This window comes from Ranitomeya imitator, chromosome 5 (assembly GCF_032444005.1).
Source record: "Ranitomeya imitator isolate aRanImi1 chromosome 5, aRanImi1.pri, whole genome shotgun sequence".
Taxonomy (NCBI): domain Eukaryota; kingdom Metazoa; phylum Chordata; class Amphibia; order Anura; family Dendrobatidae; genus Ranitomeya; species Ranitomeya imitator.
The window spans coordinates 566,788,813-566,812,813 of NC_091286.1; the positions used below are offsets into that span (position 1 = coordinate 566,788,813).

General features: G+C 43.0%; 1 protein-coding gene across 3 annotated transcripts in view; it reads right to left on the bottom strand.

Annotated features, from left to right (window-relative positions):
- The window catches only part of SCLY (selenocysteine lyase), a 38,360-nt gene that overhangs the window by 8,984 nt on the left and 5,375 nt on the right, over positions 1 to 24,001 (bottom strand). For all 3 annotated transcript variants that reach the window (XM_069727752.1, XM_069727754.1, XM_069727751.1), the window contains exons 2-9: positions 23,717 to 23,794; positions 22,596 to 22,708; positions 11,628 to 11,728; positions 8,497 to 8,662; positions 6,522 to 6,649; positions 5,654 to 5,818; positions 3,991 to 4,097; positions 469 to 505 (exon numbers count right to left, since the gene is read on the bottom strand). In XM_069727752.1, the coding sequence (XP_069583853.1) occupies positions 469 to 505; positions 3,991 to 4,097; positions 5,654 to 5,818; positions 6,522 to 6,649; positions 8,497 to 8,662; positions 11,628 to 11,728; positions 22,596 to 22,708; positions 23,717 to 23,784 (885 nt within the window). In that variant the 5' untranslated portion in view covers positions 23,785 to 23,794. The remainder of the gene's footprint in view (positions 1 to 468; positions 506 to 3,990; positions 4,098 to 5,653; positions 5,819 to 6,521; positions 6,650 to 8,496; positions 8,663 to 11,627; positions 11,729 to 22,595; positions 22,709 to 23,716; positions 23,795 to 24,001) is intronic.

Below are 24,001 nucleotides of genomic sequence, written 5' to 3' on the forward strand. Positions count from 1 at the left end.
GTACAGGCTATAATGGCCGAGCTCCACATAAATCAGCTGAACAGTATGGAAGATAATAGCTGTTACAGCATGAGAATGACAGCAAATAGATAAAGCAAGTAAATTGCAAACTTGCTTATTTTCATGATGCCTAACTAAATAACGGAATTTAATAACTTGCGAAACCCCCTACAGACTGAGCAGAATTTTTAGACTTTTGATGTCTGCCATTTCCCAGCAGATCCTATTTAGTCTGCATTACATTTTGGGTCAGTAGGCAGACATACTGCCTGCACCCACAAGTCTGATAAGCAACAGACATACTATATTTGAAGAGGCTGCTTAGTACCATTGTGGAGGTCACAGGGGTTGTACCTCGTCCTCATCATGAAGACTGATAAGACAACAATGTTTAAGTACAGGAAAACTTCTAGTCTAATCTACAGCTAGATTTACAGTGAGATATTAGAGAAAGAATATTAACCTCACCTTTCCAAGTCCTGCAATCATAGGTGTATTTTCTGTCCTAGGGAAGTGACAAAATCTTTATAAATCAGTAATAATCCACCGAGTATTATCCAGCACTACAATGATCTCTAACCATATCTAGGTTACAATGTTAACTAAGCAACGCTGATGAGTATTAATCAATACATTGCAAGTTCTTTCTTCATTTAATGTTAAACTTGTATTCAGAAGGCCACTTTTTTTAACTTAAAATGTTTGTACTGGATTTTAACAATACTGACATTAAAACAGAACATTACAAAGACATTCCATACAGTGGCATACCGGGCCACATGGCTGCTATGGGGCCTATCATTGCAAGTTCAACGGTATCGGCATCCTGAATGGCAATACAGTGGCAAGCAATGATGAAAGAGGGAGCGTCAGCTGACGCTTCAGCCTCCATTAATTTCCCTTGGCGACTGACATCTCATCGCAGCGGGCGCAATGACGTTACTACATGGTGCCTGTTGCCCTTATATGTGCGCCTGTTGCAGAGATCAGTACAGCAAGGGAACAAAGGGGAGTATTGTGGGGGTTTTAAGCAGCAAGCACATTGTGGTGGCCATAATACTTTATAGAGGACTATGGGGAGGGCATTATACTATATGTATTATGGGGCGTGCATTGTACTGTATCAACTATGGTGAGTACATCACACTATATGTAGTATGGGCTGTGCATTATACTGTATGGACTATGGGGAGCACATTATACTGTATGGACTGTGTGGGATTATGGGAGTGCATTATACTATATGTAGGACTATTGGAAGTGCATTATACCATATGGAGAACTATGGGTTGCATCATACTATATGGAGGATTATTAGGTCCACTATACTATATGGAGGACTATGGGGAGTCCATATATTAAATTGAGGACTACGGTGAGTGCATTATACTGTATGGAGGACTATGGGCAGTGCATTATACTATGTGGAGGACTATAGAAAGCACATTATACTATACGCAGGATTATGGAGTGCCGCATATGAATATGGGGCCCATTATAATATATGGAGGTCTATGTGGGGGCCATTATAATATTTGTAAAATTAGTGGGAGGCATTATAATATTTGAAAAGCATTATAATATTTGAAAGGCTAAGTGGGGCCCATTATAATATATGGAGGTCTATGTGGGGGCCATTATAATATTTGGAGGGCGATGTGGGAGCCTGTGTACTTTATGTTGGGCTATATGGGGGCCATTATACTGTATGCAATCAATTATACAGTGCGAAGGTTTGTGTGGGATCTATCATACTGTGTGGGGGCCATTATACAGTATGGGAGCCATTATACTGTATGTAGGCCCATTACATTGTATGGAGAGCTGTGTGGGGTTCACAGTTAAGGGATCATACTGTGTTAAGGTCACCATACTTTGCCGGGGGAGTTCAGGTGAGGTACAGTAAGATTATCATACTGTGCGTGTGGAGGGTTCTGTGGCGCAATTCACTATGGGGGTATCATACAGGGTATGTGGGACACACTTGTTGGCATAGAACTTTATGGGAGCAATGAAAGGGGAATCTAGGCCTTCAGTGGGAGGAAAATTACTTTGTAAAGGCTGCAAAGTTGTGATATATGCTCTTCTGTGGCCCCTACTGAATATTAATATATTTTTTTGTTGTTGGGGCCCCATGATTTCTATTTATGCCCCTGGTAATAACAATAAAAAAGTTGACGGTTGTTAATATTAAACAGGTTGCCCACTACTTTTACATTGATGACCTAGCCTTATAATAGGTGATCAATGCCAGATAGGCCGGGCTCCGACACCCTGCACCCCACCGATCAGCTGTTATTGGTGTTGGCTCCGGCAGCCTCAAGTACTCACTTGCCGAGCTGCTCCATCTATTTGTAGTGGAAGGAGCTTGGTACTAAACATCGCCTTGTATGTAAAATCAGTAGGAGGTGGATATGTAGTACCCCACTACCAATAATAGCTGATCAGCGGGGGTGCCAGGTGTTGGACCCCGGCTAATCAGACATTGATGACTTATCTTAAGGACAGGTCATCAATTTAAAAGTAGTGGATAACCTCTTTACGCTATCGTTAAACATTAGAAAGTGTAAGTATAACCAGCTTGATGAGGTATTAATATAAGCTCTTGCATGAACAAAATGATTGTGTGTGCTAGAGGAACGTAAAGAAGAAAAGAAGGTGAAAGAGGAAGAATGGTATGAAAAAAGGTGGGGGGGACAAAAAAAAAAAAAATTAATGATACCACCACTTTAGAGGAGACCACATCTTCCACGACATTCTTTTTTAAGCATTGTTTTCTAACAACCAGATTGCCAGGCCATTCCCCTCACTGAATAATATCCAATATGTTAATTGGCAATACAAAGTTTTGAGGCGATTGTTATCATGTGCAAGTTTCTCATTTTCATAATATTGTTAACCTCTTCCACCTATTTGCCTCAAGTGGGAGTTGTTGTGGGTTTTCAGTGGCATGGAATAATTGACTTAACAGCTGTTAGAAAGTGCTTAAAGGGACACTGTCACCTGAATTTGGAGGGAACAATCTTCAGCCATGGAGGCGGGGTTTTTGGGTTTTTGATTCACCCTTTCCTTACCCGCTGGCTGCATGCTGGCTGCAATATTGGATTGGAGTTCATTCTCTGTCCTCCATAGTACACGCCTGCGCAAGGCAAGATTGCTTTGTGCAGGCATGTACTACGGAGGACAGAGAATGAACTCCAATCCAATACTGCAGCCAGCGGGTAAGGAAAGGGTGAATCAAAAACCCCAAAACCCCGCCTCCATGGCTGAAGATTGTTCCCTCCAAATTCAGGTGACAGTGTCCCTTTAAGGATATTACTTTACCTTTCAGATTGAATTGAGGGGGTGACTCTGCTACCAGTGAGGCTATTGTACAGTAAACTATTGAATTCCATAACCAACAAACCAATGGGCATTCCCATCATATATAACATACAGCTGGCTGCACAAAAGGCCTCAAAAGCCTGTGTGCACATGTTCTGGATGTTTCGCGTTTTTTTTTCGCTATATAAACGCGATAAAACCGCCAAAAAAACGCATCCATTAAGCATGCAATCCGCAATTTTTGTGCACATGTTGCGTTTTTTTCCGCAAAAAAACGCATAGCGGTAAAAAACGCAGCATGTTCATTAATTTTGCGGATTTCCCGCTATTTAATGCATTGGGAAGCTCCGGAAAAAAAACATGAAAAATCCGCACAAAAAAAGCCAATAAAATCGCGAAAAAAACGCATGCGGATTTCCTGAAGAAAATGTCCGGTTTTGTTCAGGAAATTTCTGCAAAGAATCCTGACGTGTGCACATAGCCTTAAAATTTGTATAAAGGCTCCTATTTTTTGTATGTTCTGGGGTCGATTTATTCAAAATGGAAATCATGATTTTGTTTGAGTAGAACAAGTGAATCATATTTTTCCACCATTAAAAACAATATATTTCTGTATTGGGCTGACCTAAATCCATTTTCCAATTTACGGTGTTTCTTTTTGCCTACCCTGGTCGATAATTCCGCTCCTGTCCTCCTCCATGTAACATCGGTAGTAGTGGCGTTTTGTTTCCTATTCCTTGCACATACAGAGCCCCAATACGAGGCCCATAAAACTGCAAAGAAATAAAAAAAAAAAAAAATAGACAACGTATAATGTGAGCCATTAATAAACGCATGAGAGAAACAGCAAGTGTTAGTTTGTAGAATGTAGGTGACTATAAGGCCACGATCAGACATATAGAATTTAGTCAGTATTTTCCCTCAGTATTTGTAAGCCAAAACCAGGAGTGGAACAAATAGAGGAAAAGTATAATAGAAACATATGCACCACTTCTGCATTTATCACCCACTCCTGGTTTTGGCTTACAAATACTGATGTAAAAAAATGACCAAATAATGAACGTGTGAACGTGGCCTAATGGACAGACTATTATTATTGGGCAATAAGTCACAGAAAAAGTGCTTGCGGCATTAAAGAGGTTTTCGGAAAACCCCTGTTCCCTAGCTGCAGTTAATTTTATTTTGTTGAAACTGGACTTTACTCACCCTCCCCAGGTCCAGTGCCGAGTCTCTGTCACTTCTCCCTGGTGTCCATTATTGTCTGCAGCGCTGCAGTCAATCAGAAACCTCAGCGACTCTTAGTAGCTTATGCCATCAACTCAGGCAGAGGTTCTGAGCTCATCTACAGGCTGCAGCGCTGTCTACGTGACACTGGAAGCAGTGGCAGAGCATGGACCTAGGGACGATGAGCACAGTTGTTTGATTTATTAAAATAAGCTGCAGTTGATTGACAGGGATTTTCCATAACTGGAAAACCCCATTAAAAAGTTTAACTATCATTTTAGAAAACTTCTGTAACCGTGACATTTTGATCAAAGGGAGTGCAGGTACTGAGGACAATGACACTCTAAACACCATTTAGAAAAAAGATTTCCAGTTTTGTTGTTCAGTGGTGAAAACATCCAGCAAATGAACAATGTTAGTATAGTTTTCTATACAGACAGCCAAACCTGAAAGAAATAGGTTACATATGTTATATATAGCCAAATATAAGGTCGTCCAATCCCTGCATGTGTTGTAGCAGTCGAACAGCCGTGAGACATGCAGCCACAGCCACTCAAACATAGTATCCTAGCAAGCCGAAGATACTTTATTTGCACTCGAGCATGCTCAGATAACACCTTATTCGAGCACCCTCGCTCATCACTATTGATGACCTATCCTTGGGATAGGTCATCAATGTCTGATTGGTCGAGATCCAACACCCAGCACCACTACCGATCAGCTGTTATCGGTGGCGGCACCGCCAGCCAGAAATACTCACTTGCGGAGCTGACCGTTTTCTGATAGTGGCCCCGCAGGGTACTACACATCCTCCTCCTATTGATTTGAATAGGAGGTGGGTGTGCAGTACCCAGCCGCGGCCACTACCAGAAGACGGAGCAGTTGTGCAAGTTAGTACTTCCGCCCGAACGCAGCCGCCGCCGACACCAAGGACAGCTGATCGGCTGGGGTGCCATGTGTCGGATCTCGACCGATCAGACTTTGATGACCTATCCTAAAGATCGATCATCAATGAAATAGTGGACAATGTGTTTAATACCATGGCATTCGGTTTCTTAGTCAGGGGATCTGAGAATTGTTAAAAGATATGACAAGTTCTCATTACCTTGTGTCCTACAATGGTCAAATAATGGACTCCCAACTCTTGAACATCAACAATGATCTTGCCCAGAGCTTGTGCAGCATCGGTGTGTAAGAGGATGGGGGGAAGACCCTGGGCCTGTCGCTCTTTAGAAATCAGCACCAGGCGTTGGGATAACTGACCAATGGGCTGCAAAGACGAATCAGAGTTAGCCGAAATATATACACATAAATGAAAATTGGCATAAATCCCAGTATATGAATTTTGCCTTCAAACAGAAAAAATACGCTCAATCAATCATGCTTCAGACAAAAACTTAACTCCTTAACCCTTTTCTGTTGCAGACATTTTTTTTCCCACTTTTACTTTTTCATCCGTGCCTTTCAAAATCCATAACTTATCAAATCTTCCAGAAAAGTAGCCATGTTTTTTTTTTTGAACGACGAGTTGGTAGTTTTTAATGGCACCATTTACTACATAACATATGGGAAAACATAAAAAAAAAACAGTGGCATGGAAAAAAAAGTCCACAGCAATTACCGTATGCTATTGCTTTTTAGGTTTTGATTTTTAGAGTGTTCAATGTGTTGTAAAAATGACATTTGATCTTTATTCTATGGGTAAGATTAGAGCAAAACTACATTTATATTGGATTTTACTATTTTAAAAAGTAATTGTGGAAAATAGTAATAGCAGAAAAGCACATGATCTCCGACTGGGATCTTTTAACTTTCTATTATCGAAATACCCCTTCAAGTGATATAACTTAGGCAGAGATGTTAGTAAAATTCGGACAATAGGTGCAATTCGTTTAATATTGTCTTTAATGAAATAGTACAGCATTTCCTTGTAGTTTTGGCTAATGACTGTAGTCTTGCAATAGCTCACTCACCATGATGACCCCAGTCTCGTTATTTGCCAGCATTACTGAAACAAGACAAGTGTTTGGACGAATGGCAGCAACAACATCATCAACCTCCACACTCCCCGATGTGGTAGAGACAGGCACAAAGGTTACCTCTGGATTAAACGGAAAAATAAATGGAAAAATACCGCGCAATATCAAGAGTTACATTCTGCTGATGCTTCATTATCAGAAGTAATTAATGCTCATTCACATAATAATGCTGGTATTTACATACAATACAATGAAAAGGAATTCCAGACGTCTACAATTAATGCATGTTTTACAGAATGAATGGTTTTAAAGAGGTATGATGCTTAACTCACTATGTAAATGTAAAGTACCGTATTTTCTGGTGTATAAGACGAGCCCCAACTTTTCCATATAAAATATGGAATTTGGGATATGCCCACCGTATAAGACGGGGGTCATCTTATACGCCCAGTCATCTTATACGGCGTGTGGTTCCCAGGGTCTGGAGGAGAGGAGACTCTCCTTCAGGACCTGGGATCCATATTCATGCAAAAAATAAATAATAAAAATAAAAAACATGGATATACTCACCCTCGGACGGCCCCTGGCTCACAGCGCTGCTAGCGTCTGCCTCCGTTCCTGAGAATGCAGAGAGTGAAGGACCTTCGATGACGTCACGGTCACATGAGCGGTCAGGAGACAATTTGTTTCTAATTCCCTTTGTTCGGTGGATTGTCTTGAACACAACATGCTCCTATGACGTCACACTCCCGGAGCACTTAGCCCGGTTTAGGCGGTGGCTTGAAAATTCAAGTGGTTGGCGTCACCCCCACTGTGGATTTCAACGCTCCTAAACTACTGTGCCTATTGTGCTGTACTCTGCTGCAAACCCAGCCTTGCCATGTATAGCTGGGTCAACAGTGCTAAAACAACTGTGCCAACTCTGCAATTGTGAACTCTGCTGCAAACCAAACTCTGCAACATTGCTAGGCCAGCTGTGCTATAGCATTGTGCCTGCTTTGTAAACCTACGTTTGCTATATCGAGAAATCCAGGAACCAGGGCATCAGACGTCCTCCTTTGTTAAGTTTATTGGTAGAGAAAAATTCCAACATTTCAGCCGCGCAGGGACTTTATCAAGCCATAAAAAATAGAGACATGGATCTTTTTTTTTACGGCTTGATAAAGGCACTGCGTGGCTGAAACGTTGCACTGGAATCATCTACTCCAAGTATAAATTTGCTATATCATTGGCGCAATTCTGCTATATCACTATCAGCTTTTCTGTTGCGACCTCCTGTACAATTCAGCTCAACCTACACCAGTTCTTCACTACCGAGTCTTCCCAACTCCCTTGTGGATTACTACTCTGCTACAAACATTGCTATTGATTTGGCTCAGTTTCATCCGCTCCTGAAGTTCCAGTTCTGCTCCTCCAGTTGCCGTCCTGACACCACTGTCCTCCTATTCCAACTGGGTGGCCCTTCCGTGTCGATGCCTTCTTGTCATCCAAGCATAGGGCTTGGAGGATCCAATTCTCCAGGTGAGGTTAAGCCCACGTCGTGCATGTAGGGTCCTGAACTCAATAAATGTAGGGGCCTGAAACTACTAACAAAGCAACAGCTGTGCTCTAATAAGGAGAATGCCTGCACACTTAGTAAGTGCAAATTGTTCACAAATGGAAGGATTGGTACAGAATTTACACATTTTAAGGGTGCGTTCAGATAAATCATATATGCAACAGATTTTCCATCATTCTCTGGAGCAACAACATTGCGGATAAGGTTATACAAAGTGGAGAAAAGGATGACATTTGCAGGAAATGCCACAACCTTTACGCAGGAAAATTTGATTTAGTCTTGGTTTTTTCACAGTGGAAATTCTGCAGTGAAAATATCCTAACCCTTTCAATTTTTAAAATTTGTCATTTTTGGAATTTAGCAATCTAATTCCTATTAGGTTGAACAAGAAAAGAAAGAACAAAGACTCACCTGCTCTATGTGCCTCTTGTAGGTGTTTAAGTGGCAGGGCAATAGAGTCGTGCTCCACATTTGAGGTGATGATGTGTGGTAATGCCTTGTCTAAGGGGCTGTTTAGCTTTTTATTGGTGGTCATGTTGAAGTCGTCCACAGCTGAAAACAATACCATGTTATTGGCCTGCAAGACAAATGCATCAAATCAACTAAGGCCAAGTTCACATGCTGCAGCTTTTAAATGGTTATTCCCAAGATAGTACACTATCCTATACCAATAGGGAATAACTTACAGATGGAGAGGGTCTGACCCCCTGGGATTCCCAGTGATCTCAATAAGACGCTCTTGAACGCAAGAACTGGGCTCTGCATGGCTTCATCTTGAATGAAGCACTCCGCTATTTCCATCAGTCCCATAGACAATTAATAGAGCATGGGAGAAGCATGCGCACTTCCTATCCATTCAACATGGTGTTTTGCAGAGTCTCATTTCTGGGTTCTACAGCCTCATTCTTAGGATCACTGGGTGTTCCAGTGATAAGCAAGTTATTCCATAAGCTATAGATAGGAGGTAACTTTATACCTTGGGAATAACCCTTAAAATATTAAATAAAAAGTATGTTATAAAGAAATAGGAAATATCATTGACAGTTAATAACTGTGAGATCTATGACAGATTGATTTCACATAAATGAATCTTGGCAAATGTCTTTGACTAATATTGGGGTCTGTAAAGTGAAGGTTCCAGTGTTTTTGATGGCAAAGACATTATCAAAAATACCAAGAAAAGTTTTGACCACAATGCACGTAAGAACCAGGGCTGTGGAGTCGGTGGCAATTTTAATGGAGACGGAATAAAATGGACCTACTTCAAAAATATATAATAAATTGGGTACAGTAGTACAATGCAGGATGTGCTGTGAATGTTTTCAGAATAATTTGGGAACGTTCTGAAAGTCCTGTAAATGTCTGTTCTGTTCCTGACCTAAGAATTTCGGTTTTTAGTAGAGATGAATCTGTGCTACACTTTATGTACATGCTCAGTAGTGATCAGTGCTGTGGGGTCATAGATTAGATGAATCTGTGCTGCACTTTATGTACATGCTCAGTAGTGACCAGTGCGGTGGAGTCGTAGTTGAGATGAATCTGTTCTGCACTTTATGTACATGCTCAGTAGTGACCAGTGCGGTGGAGTCGTAGTTGAGATGAATCTGTTCTGCACTTTATGTACATGCTCAGTAGTGATCAGTGCTGTGGGGTCATAGATTAGATGAATCTGTGCTGCACTTTATGTACATGCTCAGTAGTGATCAGTGCTGTGGAGTCGTAGTTGAGATGAATCTGTGCTGCACTTTATGTACATGCTCAGTAGTAATCAGTGCTGTGGGGTCGTAGCTGAGATGAATCTGTGCTGCACTTTATGTACGTGCTCAGTAGTGATCAGTGCTGTGGAGTCGTAGTTGAGATGAATCTGTGCTGCACTTTATGTACATGCTCAGTAGTGATCAGTGCTGTGGGGTCGTAGCTGAGATGAATCTGTGCTGCACTTTATGTACGTGCTCAGTAGTGATCAGTGCTGTGGAGTCGTAGTTGAGATGAATCTGTGCTGCACTTTATGTACATGCTCAGTAGTAATCAGTGCTGTGGAGTCGTAGTTGAGATGAATCTGTGCTGCACTTTATGTACATGCTCAATAGTGACCAGTGCGGTGGAGTTGGAGTTGAGATGAACCTGTGCTGCACTTTATGTACATGCTCAGTAGTGATCAGTGCTGTGGAGTCGGAGTTGAGATGAATCTGTGCTGCACTTTATGTACATGCTCAGTAGTGACCAGTGCGGTGGAGTCGTAGTTGAGATGAATCTGTTCTGCACTTTATGTACATGCTCAGTAGTGATCAGTGCTGTGGGGTCATAGATTAGATGAATCTGTGCTGCACTTTATGTACATGCTCAGTAGTGATCAGTGCTGTGGAGTCGTAGTTGAGATGAATCTGTGCTGCACTTTATGTACATGCTCAGTAGTAATCAGTGCTGTGGGGTCGTAGCTGAGATGAATCTGTGCTGCACTTTATGTACGTGCTCAGTAGTGATCAGTGCTGTGGAGTCGTAGTTGAGATGAATCTGTGCTGCACTTTATGTACATGCTCAGTAGTGATCAGTGCTGTGGGGTCGTAGCTGAGATGAATCTGTGCTGCACTTTATGTACGTGCTCAGTAGTGATCAGTGCTGTGGAGTCGTAGTTGAGATGAATCTGTGCTGCACTTTATGTACATGCTCAGTAGTAATCAGTGCTGTGGAGTCGTAGTTGAGATGAATCTGTGCTGCACTTTATGTACATGCTCAATAGTGACCAGTGCGGTGGAGTTGGAGTTGAGATGAACCTGTGCTGCACTTTATGTACATGCTCAGTAGTGATCAGTGCTGTGGAGTCGGAGTTGAGATGAATCTGTGCTGCACTTTATGTACATGCTCAGTAGTGATCAGTGCTGTGGGGTCGTAGCTGAGATGAATCTGTGCTGCACTTTATGTACGTGCTCAGTAGTGATCAGTGCTGTGGAGTCGTAGTTGAGATGAATCTGTGCTGCACTTTATGTACATGCTCAGTAGTAATCAGTGCTGTGGAGTCGTAGTTGAGATGAATCTGTGCTGCACTTTATGTACATGCTCAATAGTGACCAGTGCGGTGGAGTTGGAGTTGAGATGAACCTGTGCTGCACTTTATGTACATGCTCAGTAGTGATCAGTGCTGTGGAGTCGGAGTTGAGATGAATCTGTGCTGCACTTTATGTACATGCTCAGTAGTGACCAGTGCTGTGGAGTCGGAGTTGAGATGAATCTGTGCTGCACTTTATGTACATGCTCAGTAGTGATCAGTGCTGTGGAGTCGGAGTTGAGATGAACCTGTGCTGCACTTTATGTACATGCTCAGTAGTGATCAGTGCTGTGGAGTCGGAGTTGAGATGAATCTGTGCTGCACTTTATGTACATGCTCAGTAGTGACCAGTGCGGTGGAGTTGGAATTGTGGAGTCGGAGTCAGGGAAATTGGGGAGTTGGAGTCAGAGGTATGGCTTACCGGCTCCACAGCCCTAGTAAGAACAGTACAAACTGTTTGCTGTCACCGAATATACAGTACTGCCATTAAACTCACTTCTGTCCCTCCAGAAGTAAAGATGATATCTTCTGGTTTTCCTCTCACCATCTTGGCTATATGTCCCCGTGCTGTGTCTATTAGTTGTTTGGCCTTGCATCCTGCAAATGGGAATAAAAAACAACAATACAGCAGGTGAATTAAGTATTAAAAACGTCACCAATTTTCTAAGTAAATATATTTCTAAAGGTGCTATTGACATGAAATTCTCACCAGATGTCAGTAACAACCCATCCAATACACACAGGCAAAGAAATACATACACTTATGTTGTGCAGTTCAATCTCCGCTTTGCTACATCTGTACACAGTTTCCCCTAATCTCATCAAGACCCCAGCGTGGGATCAGGGTTCACATAAAAGACATCATTTTCTTGGTTATTCCCATCGTCCTTAGGCCTTGCAGCAATACCTGGAGGAAGCAGACAGCTACCTCTAAGTATTTACAAGGCTGTACATCTGTAACACCACCACGGACAAGCACTAACTACTTTCACAAGATGACTTTTTAAACTTTAAACACTTCCACTTGGTGGACTACACATGTACAAATGTCACTGTAGATGAGAAGCCATGCTAATGTAATCGGCCTAAAACACGAGGCCTATGGCCTGTAATAACAATGCAAGAGCATTACGGAGAAAAGGGATGACAGCGCTAATCTGACTTAAGTGCTAGGATGCTGGCCTCATTCTAGATTAATGGTTTTCTGCTTGATTTTTATCATTTTTCAAAATTAGTTCTGCTTTACCCTCTGTAACATACCGTAATTTAAGGAAGCAGATGAAAAGGATCAAACATGTAAAACGGATCAAACATGTAAAACATGAATCAAATAAGCAAGTGCTGCTGCACATACCGAAACATTTCAAATAATATGCATACATGTCCAACAATGGGATCCCTAGACTGCTGAGCGCTGACGTAACGACCTATGTGTCAGGCACCAAGCGCCCCCCCCGATCAGCTGTAAACTAATCCGCCAGCAGCACATACGTTATGTACGATGGGGAACACATTATGTCGGTACATTGTTTAGAAGACACTGTCATGTACTATAGTTTTCTCTCATTCACTTGAATGGCTACTAAACAATGTAAGGGGCTGCTGTCTTATATTGCTTACTTGCAGACACTTCAGGAGCAGATATTAGCTGATCAGTGGGGTTGCTGGGTGTCGGACCCCAACAGGAATGATTCTGATGACCTATCCTGCAGACAAAATCATCAATAAGTTAGTTGTGGACAACCTGTTTAAATGTTGCCATTTTGTGTTTAAAAGTATTAGAATCTCCAAGATTATTCCTATCCCAATATGTAGTAGGTATAATAATAATATTAGCAAATACCTCCAATTAGAAATGTGGTATAGTTCTTCTGATTAGCTATGCCGCTTACACCATGTGCAGGGTGATGCTGTAGCTTAAGTATCCATGATTACAACCACTCATAGTGACAGTTAGTTGTTAGCGGTCATAACCATGAATACCCGTCACCGCAATGCCCTGCACATGGGGCAAGCAACATAGTGAATCCAAAGAACTATACTACATTTCAAATTTTTGCTGATATTACTACATCTACTACATATTGGGACTGGATCTTGAAGATGGGAATGCCCCTTTAAGTATGAAAATGTTTTAAGACATTCGGGGATGTGCCAAGGCCAATGGGGAGGCCTGGGAAAAAGCTTACTTTTAGTTGGCAAAAAAAGAAAAAGAGGGGCGTGGCTATGTAGCCGAAGAAGACGGAAGCATCTTAAGAGAGCTCCGTATATCCTGAGATATATCTGCCACAAATACTGATTGGGACCGAGTGGTGCCAACCCGAATCGGAGTCCTACATACCAGAGAGCCCTCTGGATCTTTGGGGGACCGCTACAGACATCCGTGGAGTCGGGAGCCGCAGGAACCGGAGCGGACAGGAGATCCCCGCAGGTGACGGCGGCCATTTTCAGAGCACGCGCCAGGAAGCACAGGACGCGGCGCTGCCTTTTGCTGGAGCTGAGCCCCCTATCATCCCGGAGGCAACGGCGGCTGACCGCGCTGGTGAGAGCAGCGGGGCACCTGCACGTGGGAGCAGAGAGGGAGCATGGAACACGGCGCTGCTCGCTGCTGAATCCCTTTCATCTTGGAAGCAGCGGCGGTGAATGGTGCTGGAGAGTGAGACGGGGAGCTTGCACGCAGGAGCGGTGAGGACTGGCAGGTGTCGGTACGTGCCTGGGGCAGCGGCCATTAATATAGCGCACACCCTGGCAGATAGGGAGTTGCGCTTTTAATTACATCAGCGGTGCTGGGCAGTGAGAGTGTGCCTGAAGAAGTAGGGGTGGTGCAGTGTGGGCCCTGAAAAGTGGGACCTGCGCCCCCCTGTCGGGTGGACATTGTCCCTACTAGTGCCATAACACTACAGGGATTAACCCCTTTCTAGCTGCTTCCCCGGTGGTAACTGTGAAACTACACAGCCTGCGTGTTACAGTGACTATCTCTGAGCTTCCCCATAATTGCCTCTGAGGTCGCTTTGCATAATCTTCTTGTGAACACTCATCATGCAGCACCCTAGAGGAGCTGCAGCCGCTGAAAAATTAAAAAAATATGCCAAGGATGATCCTCCTGATAATGTGCGCAGTCTTAGAAATAATCCCGCACCATCCCAGCGTAAAGGTCGCCCCTCTGATGGTAATGAGGAGAGAGGAGAGGATGAACTGACTCTTAAACAGGCATCAGAACAGTTGATGCAAGCTATATCTCTCACTAGATCATCTCTCACGGAGAAAATAGAAAATGTGCATACTGAGGTGGGGCGCCTGCGACATGACATGCAGGCTATGAGAGGGCGCATCTCAGAGGTTGAAACGAGGGTGTCTCATATAGAGGACACTATCACCCCTATGGAAGCTAAACTGAATAAAGCTGCTGGATCCGTGAATGCCTGGAAGCAAAAGGCAGACGACTTGGAAAATAGGCTGCGCCGCAATAATATCCGAATTATAGGTCTCCCGGAGCGGTCAGAGGGCCAGCAGCCTGAGCAATTTCTGGAGGAATGGCTTAAGTCTTCATTGGGAGATGGATTCTCCTCAACATTTTCAGTGGAGAGGGCCCATAGGGTCCCGACGAGACCTCTCCCTCCTGGAGCCCCTCCGCGACCTTTTCTGGCGCGTCTCCTTAATTGTAGAGACAGAGACACCATCCTTCGCTTGGCGCGACAGAAGGGCCTCATTAAATTCGATAATGCTACCATATCGATCTTTCCAGATTTTTCCATGGAGCTTCAAAAGCAGCGGGCACGATTTATAGATGTCAAGAAACAACTTAGAGAGAAGAACATTGTCTACTCTATGCTTTATCCGGCCCGGCTCCGTATTATTTATAAGGGCTCCTCCTTATTTTTCACAGACCCAGCGGAGGCGATCGAGTGGCTGCGGTCCCGTGTGGGATCGAATGCGGAGGACTCCTGACCTGGGTTCCCTGACTAATGGCAGTATAGATAGAGCTCTCTGTCTGGGTGCAGGAAATGTCAACAATACCGGACACTGAATCCAGTGAGGGTATCCCTTTTTCAATTTGACTGTGGGAGTATGGAAATATACTCCTCTATTGTTCAAGTTTTGTTCAATTTGGTTTTATGTATTAGATTTAGTTGTTTACTAAGTATAGTTGCCGCTAATGCTGACTCTTTGCTCTGTGCAATGCCGCTGAACTACACCCGAATAGTAATGATATGCATTAATTTTCCCTTTGAGAGTAAACATGGGGGCTGAAATTATATGTATGACCTGGAACATACGAGGTATAAAGACCCCACGAAAGAAAATTAAGGTGTTTTCGCAGATAAAAAAATACCACCCTCATGTTGTGGCACTAATAGAGACACATTTAACAAGGGACACAGTTCGATGTATGCAGAAATCGTGGGTACAATGGTCCTTGCACACATTCCACACTAGCTACTCTAGAGGGGTTTCTCTGCTGATACACAAGGAGGTCAGATGGGAGGCCAGGGAGGCGAGACGTGATCCAGAAGGCCGTTTCGTTTTTGTGCATGCATTTATTAATTCACGAGAGTATGTGTTGTTGTGCATCTATAATCCTCCTCCTGCTAATGTGTCAATCCTCCGTATGGCTCTAGGCTTCTCCTTAAAATATCCAGAAGCCAAGGTTATTTGTATGGGGGACTTTAACTTAGTTATGAATCAATCCATGGATAGATTGAGACTGGATGACGTAACACCAGGGGACACTTTACCTCAACAACCCTCTCAATTAGCATTGTTTATGAACGGGAGCGGGTGGTTAGATTTATGGAGAATAAATCATCCGGAAGTTAGAGGGTACACCTGCCACTCGTCAACTAGACAATCTCTATCTAGAATAGACTATATATTTGGGTCGAGTGAGTTGGCATTACGGGTGGATAGCATTGAACATGGTAATCGGGGGATCTCGGACCATAGTCCAATTATTCTAAAACTTAAATATGAGCAATCCGATAATAGTAATAGGTTCTGGAAATTGAATCCCTTTTGGTTGAAATTGATAGACTCTAGTGATAGGACGGTTGATCAGTTGAACGTTTTTACTCTAACACATTCGGAACTCCAAAACTCTGGTTTATTTTGGGATACCCTGAAGGCATACCTGAGAGGATGCTTGTCTTCAACTATTTCCTATATCAAGAGGGTAACGGCGAGGGAGGACGAGGAGATAGAGCAAAGATTAAAAGACTCAGAGGCCACTTATATAGCTAATCAGTCCAGCAGTAATAGAATTGAATGGCTTACTTCCCAGAGACTATATAACCAGCATGCAGATGCTAAGTCAAAACGCAAACTATTTTTTACTCGGCAGTCCTATTTTGAGCTGGGCAATCAAGCCAGCACACTCCTGGCCTTCTTGGTGCGGCAACATAACACCTCCAACACAATATTGCAGATCCGGGCGTCTGATGACTCGTTGGTATCCTCTACTGATAAAATACTTCAGAGCTTTTACGATTACTACATTTTGTTATACAAGTCTAAAAGTGGTCTTGATGTTGATGAATGCTTGGATTATCTATCAGATATAACATTCCCTTTGCTAAGCCCATCTCAACGAGCCCTTATGGAGGCTGAATTCACCCTGGAAGAGGTAGAACATGCAATAGCGGATATGGCTACTGGGAAGGCCCCGGGACCTGATGGGTTCCCCATTGAATTTTACAGGAAATACCGTGATAAATTGGCACCTATATTGCTAAAGGTACTTAGGGGAATATGGGAGGGTGAATCTGTACCTGAAACATTTTATGATGCTAATATTGTCGTGCTCAGGAAGGAAGGGAAGGATCCTCTAGATTGTGGATCATATAGACCAATTTCTTTGGTGAATGTTGACTATAAAATTTTTACGAAAATTCTAGCTACTAGACTGAATACGATCATATTGGATCTCATACACCCAGATCAAACTGGTTTTATGCCCGGGAAAAATACCTCTATTAATATCAGGCGGGTGCAATCAGTTATTCAATATAGTTCACTAGAACCGGACAATAAGTGGGCATTGGCTTCGCTGGACGCAGCCAAGGCTTTTGATTCCCTCGAGTGGTCTTTTCTAATTGCATGTCTACGGAAATATGGGTTTGGGAATAAATTTCTGAGAGGGATAGGTACATTATATGCGAAGCCTGGGGCGCGAATGGTGGTAAACGGCTCTGTGTCTGCACCATTTTCTTTGCATAGGGGAACTCGCCAGGGATGCCCTCTCTCCCCAGCTTTATTTGCCTTGGCAATAGAAGCCTTGGCAATACGGATGAGGTCCTCTGTAGATATTAAAGGGATACATATTGCTGATCGGGTGGACACTATAGGTCTTTATGCTGATGATATGGTGGTGTTTATGGACCAGACAGAAGATACATTACCAAAAGTAATAACGATGATTGATAAATTTAGTAAGTTTTCTGGCCTATATATAAATTGGGACAAGTCTGCTCTGATGCCTCTCTCTCATACCCCAATGCCAAGCCTTGAAACCCTCTCGCTGCTGCCCATTGTCTCCAATTTTAAGTACCTCGGGATACATATGACTCAGCGCAGTCACCTAGATTTACATCTCAATATATATCCACTAATTGACGTGGTTAAATCTAAATATGCTACCTGGGACAAGCTCCCGCTATCTGTAGCTGGTCGTATCAACCTGATCAAAATGATTTTACTCCCAAAATTGAGCTACTGTTTTCAACATAGTGCCGTTTTAATACCTAAATCTTTCTTTGCAACCCTAAACTCCCTTACTACATCCTTCATATGGGGGAAGGCTAGACCTAAACTTAAATTATCCACCCTGCAGAGACCCAAACAGGGGGGCGGGGCGGCTTTGCCGGACTTCTATCTGTATTACCTTGCTGGGCAGGCCAAAATGATAAGTGAGTGGATGCCCGGGAAATCTCTTCCCAACTCTGAAAGCCATATATTACATTCAGCTAAAGTTGATTGCCCGATGGGTTTTTTAGAGATGGAGAAAATTGCTGTCCCTCGTTTGCTTCCTTTGCTCCGCCTGGCACGATCAATATGGAGACAAATTAAAAAAGTGACACAATATGTCGATATAGCAGCAGAAATGCCGTTATGGAACAATAGTTACTTTCCGGGATTATTGGGTCACCCGTCTACCGAATTTTGGATATCACATGGCGTTCTCACGGTGAGCAATATACATAGCCAGGGGGTTTTTGTTTCTTTTGAACAATTACAAAATACTCATAATATACCGAAGTCTCAATTTTTCCGCTACCTGCAACTAAGATCTGCCTTCCAATCACATATACGAAACACGGGTGCGGGTAGAGCTATTTCAACTCTGCCGTTAATAGGAATTCTTAACTCACAGGGCCCCCAGGGACTCATTTCCTCTCTATACACCTACCTGATATCCATAGGTGAAGAATCTGCCATAGATTCAATTAAGGGAAAGTGGGGGAGACTTCTTCCGGATACACTGGGAGAAGAATGGGATGAAATCTTGGAATCTCCAACTAAGGTCTCCCCATCAATCAATAATAAGATGATCCAACTGTATATAATCTATCAATCTTATTTGACCCCGACTCGTCTTTTTAAAATGGGCCGTCTTCATTCATCAGACTGCTTGAGGTGTCACTCTGGTGACGCAGATTTTATCCATATGATATGGAAGTGTCCTGTTATTTTTCAATATTGGAGAGAAGTGACGGTACTATTGACATCTTTGGTGTCGATCCCTGTTCCACTTGAGCCACTGGTATGTTTGTTTGGAGTATGGGAGGCGGAGGCTTGGGATCACCACACGGGAATATTTCTGAGGGAATCACTGTTTATGGCACGAAAGGTGTTGGCGCTGCGTTGGATGGGAGGTTCTGGTCCATCTCTTAGAGCATGGGTTGACTTAGTAAACTCAATTATTCCGTATGAGCGGACGCTATATCAGAATAGGGGTTGTCCAACTAAATTTGAGAAGATATGGGGAAGATGGAATTCATCCTGTCATACTATATAAGTTAAAAGGACTCAATATACGCATAAGAAAAGGGTGTATGATTCTCTAGACACTATTTACCAACAGAGCGGGATTTATTTAGAACTCTTTTTCGTAAGCGACATTACGTTAGTATTAGAGGCTTTATTAGAAGTTAATGTAGTTACAGTTAAGGTTTAAAATAAGGCATTAATGATTAACATGCACAATTTATTATCCTTATAATATCTTATACATGGCTATGTATGGTGATTTCCTGTAATCAATGGATAATGATAAATACAAACAAAATGTGTATGATCTTTCCTGAATTCAATAAACGAATTTAAAAAAAAAAAAAAAGAAAAAGAAAAAGAGAACAGTTTAGAATTATAAGCCTAACTAGATGGTGGCCCGATTCTAACGCATCGGGTATTCTAAAATATGCATGTCCACGTAGTATATTGCCCAACCACGTAGTATATTGCCCAGCCACGTAGTATATTGCCCAGCCACGTAGTATACAGCACAGAACCACATAGTATATTGCCCAGTGATGTAGTATATTGCCCAGCCACGTAGTATATTGCCCAGCCACGTAGTATATTGCCCAGCCACGTAGTATACAGCACAGAACCACATAGTATATTGCCCAGTGATGTAGTATATTGCCCAGCCACGTAGTATATTGCCCAGCCACGTAGTACATTGCCCAGCCACGTAGTATATTGCCCAGCCACGTTGCCCAGCCACATAGTACATTGCCCAGCCACGTAGTATATTGCCCAGCCACGTAGTATATTGCCCAGCCACGTAGTATATTGCCCAGCCACGTAATATATTGCCCAGCCACGTTGCCCAGCCGCATAGTATATTGCCCAGTCACGTAGTATATTGCCCAGTCACGTAGTATATTGCACAGCCCACGTAGTATATTGCACAGCCCACGTAGTATATTGCACAGCCCACGTAGTATATTGCACAGCCCACGTAGTATATTGCACAGCCCACGTAGTATATTGCACAGCCCATGTAGTATATTGCACAGCCCACGTAGTATATTGCACAGCCCACGTAGTATATTGCACAGCCCACGTAGTATATTGCACAGCCCACGTAGTATATTGCACAGCCCATGTAGTATATTGCATAGCCCACGTAGTATATTGCCCAGCATCGTAGTACATTGCCCAGCCACGTAGTATATTGCCCAGCCACGTTGCCCAGCCACATAGTACATTGCCCAGCCACGTAGTATATTGCCCAGCCACGTAGTATATTGCCCAGCCACGTAGTATATTGCCCAGCCACGTAATATATTGCCCAGCCACGTAGTATATTGCCCAGCCACGTTGCCCAGCCGCATAGTATATTGCCCAGTCACGTAGTATATTGCACAGCCCACGTAGTATATTGCACAGCCCACGTAGTATATTGCACAGCCCACGTAGTATATTGCACAGCCCACTTAGTATATTGCACAGCCTATATAGTATATTGCACAGCCCACGTAGTATATTGCACAGCCCACGTAGTATATTGCACAGCCCACGTAGTATATTGCACAGCCCATGTAGTATATTGCACAGCCCACGTAGTATATTGCACAGCCCATGTAGTATATTGCACAGCCCATGTAGTATATAGCAATGTGGGCATCATATCCCTGTTAAAAAAAAAAAAGAATTAAAATAAAAAATAGTTATAGCCCCCGGATCCAAGCGAAGCGGTTACCCATGCTCCTCGCGCGCTCTGGTCTCAAGAGTGCATTGCGGTCTCGCGAGGTGATGACGTAGCAGTCTCACGAGACCGCCATGTCATCATCTCGCGAGATCGCAGCATGGACCGGTTACCGGAGTGTCTCGAGCGGGAAAGGCCTGTTGTGGATCCGAGGGGCCGACGGACGGTGAGTATATAACGATTTTTTATTTTATTTTTAACATTAGATCTTTTAACTATTGATGCCGCAGAGGCAGCATCAATAGTAAAACGTTGGTCACACAGGGTTAATAGCAGCGTTATCTGAGTGTGTTACACCGCGGCATAGCGCGGTCGGTTAACGCTGCCATTAACCCTGTGTGAGCAGTGACTGGAGGGGAGTATGGAGCGGGCACTGACTGCGGGGAGGAAGGAGCAGCCATGTTGCCGCCGGACTGTGCCCGTCGCTGATTGGTCACGGCTGTTTTGCCACGACCAATCAGCGACTTGGATTTCCATGACAGACAGAGGCCGCGACCAATGAATATCCGTGACAGACAGACAGAAAGACGGAAGTGACCCTTAGACAATTATATAGTAGATAATAAAGGCACATTGACACAGTGCCCACATTGGCTTAGGCCAACCATTGTATTCACCCTTCCAATGATTTGCCCATGAACACTTTGGGGCAGACTTACAAATCCTATGCAATGTTTAATCTAAACAGTCTGCACCAAATGTATCACCATGGCTCTATGTTAGATGATGGCATAAATTAGGTCTTTATCTTTACACATTTTTGTTGGCTTATTTTGTGTCACTGTTTTGTGTCTGAGTTTCATTGCAGTCTGGTGCATCAAACAGGGATTTAAGCACATATCTGGCACCATATTAGAGATGCGCCTTTAATAAAACAAATCTGCACAGTTATTCTCTTTTCTGCTTGTCATTTTTGATGCAATTGCGAAATAGCAAGTTGGACACTAGATACAACAGCGGGGTGGGGAACCCCTAAATATCTATCCAAATTCCCATATGTGACAAATCAATTATTATGCGGCAAGGCGAGTACAAATAATAAAAAGTAACTTTTAATGATACTGATTAAACCTACGTCGCCCATACACAAATTCTAACAACACCAACATTTCTTAGTCGCAGTATATGACTATAATTACACCACAGGGGTGGAGAACGGAGTCAAATAAGAATCTTATTAAACCAGTCGGCATAGGTGACAATACTAAACTAATCAGAAAGGCAAGTTAAATACATGAGTAAGAATCAATGCCTCTAAGTCACTGCTGGATAGGAAATAGAGCATAGAAGAATTAGAACGGTCTCACCAGATTCTAGTTGGAGACGACGTCCTTAAGCCAAATGTCTATCCAGCAGGTGGCCTTCTGGTATAGATGGGAAGGGACGTCAGGACCTGGCCCTATTGTGCCCTGCTCAACCCTAGATCCCAAAACCCCTGCCCTTACAAAGGAAGTCCACAGCTCACCCTAGTGAACAAAGTGAGGAGGCATGTAGGGCTTTGTAGGGCAATACACCCACTCGGGGGAGCCGTGGACTGCCAGAGTATGGGTAAAATCCAGCTCTTCTTTCAAGTTCCTCCTCTATACAGGGCCAGGTCCTCATCTCCCTTCCCATCTATACCAGAACCTACTGGATTAAGATTTGGCTTCAGGACATCGTCTCCAACTATACGTTTCATCGGTATAATTAACAGTTATATTTTAATTATTTGTACTTACCTTGGATGCGCTTGCCTAAAAAAAATTATTCTCTCACCTGCGCTGTAACTGCTGCTGGGATTCCCCCAAGCTTCTTGCAGGGCCTCAGTGACCACATCTATCACTTCTGCTGTAGGTGGAGTAGTTGCATTATAGTCTAGGTAGACCTTACTGTGAAAACAACGACGGGACAAAATAAGTCAATCATGATGACAATGAGAAACAGAAAACTAGCTCAAAATAATGAAAATTAAATGGCTTAAATATGTAATAAATGTTTGATGACTACAATAGGGATCCAATTCACTTCATGACTGTATTGAGGAGGAATCTGAAAGAAGAGATGGATCTTGTACAGGTACGCTCCCACATTGTGGATTTGCTTTGGACACTTAATGAAGTCAGCAGCAGATCTGCCCAAAGTCATGCGGATCACGCTGTGTATTTGGAAATAAAAAAAAAAGATACTTCCCTCTGCAGATATTTCTATGGTCCCAGTGTATCCCGACCCCCTGTGATCACGTTCGTCATACAATTCATAAGTGGATGGGAGAAATCACTGGCTGATATGACAATATTCTTTATTAGTTTTTAGTCTAACCATTCTTTTAGCATCTCCATAGCTTCAGCCAAAACTACTATATTGTGTATTTTTTCCAGATATTAGCCTCCCACTCTCGTATATGAGGAAAATCCACAATAAATCCCCATAGTCAGGTGAAATGGACATGCTACAGATTGAAAAATCTGCAAAATATGTTGATTCCCTGCCTGAATATAAAGAGAATCAACCGACCTCAACCCCGTCACTAGAACCGTATTCCATGTGGATTTGCAGTCCAAAAATCCGGACGTAAAATCAGCAAAGAATGTTATTTCTGAACAAACACTAAACCTTATTTTTCTATAGTTGATTGAGAAAACAGAAGTCTAGAAAAAGTGTCCACGTTACGAAAAACGAAGTCTATAAAAAAGCAATCCCCTGTAATCGAGGGGGCCGGCTACAGACCAGCAACATTAAACCACTGGGAGAAAAGGGAATTGACCCCAAAACAACAATACAAAAGCTTTGATTCTTCTTCATGAGAAATCCATGAAAAGGGTAAAATAAAGATAAATCAAAGCTCATTGTGTAGAATATCACGATGATTTCGGAGACGGTGAAGTTGTGTGACTCGCCATTTTGTTGGTTTCTCCCCCTTTTCCAACCATTGCTTCTCTTTTGCTGTTGCACAATTTGCGTTCATGACCAGATGGCTGAAAGGAAGCAAATATTAGTGTTATAGAAAAAGCGTGATATTCTCTATAAACAGAGCAAAGAGACAGTCCTTGTTACAGACGAGGAAAGGAGATGGAAGAAGAGAGGAGAGAAGAGGAGAGAGGATCTTGGAGGGCACAGAGAACGGACTATAAGCGAGGAGGAGGAGGAGAGGGAATGCCAGTACCGGAGCTGTGCTGAACCAA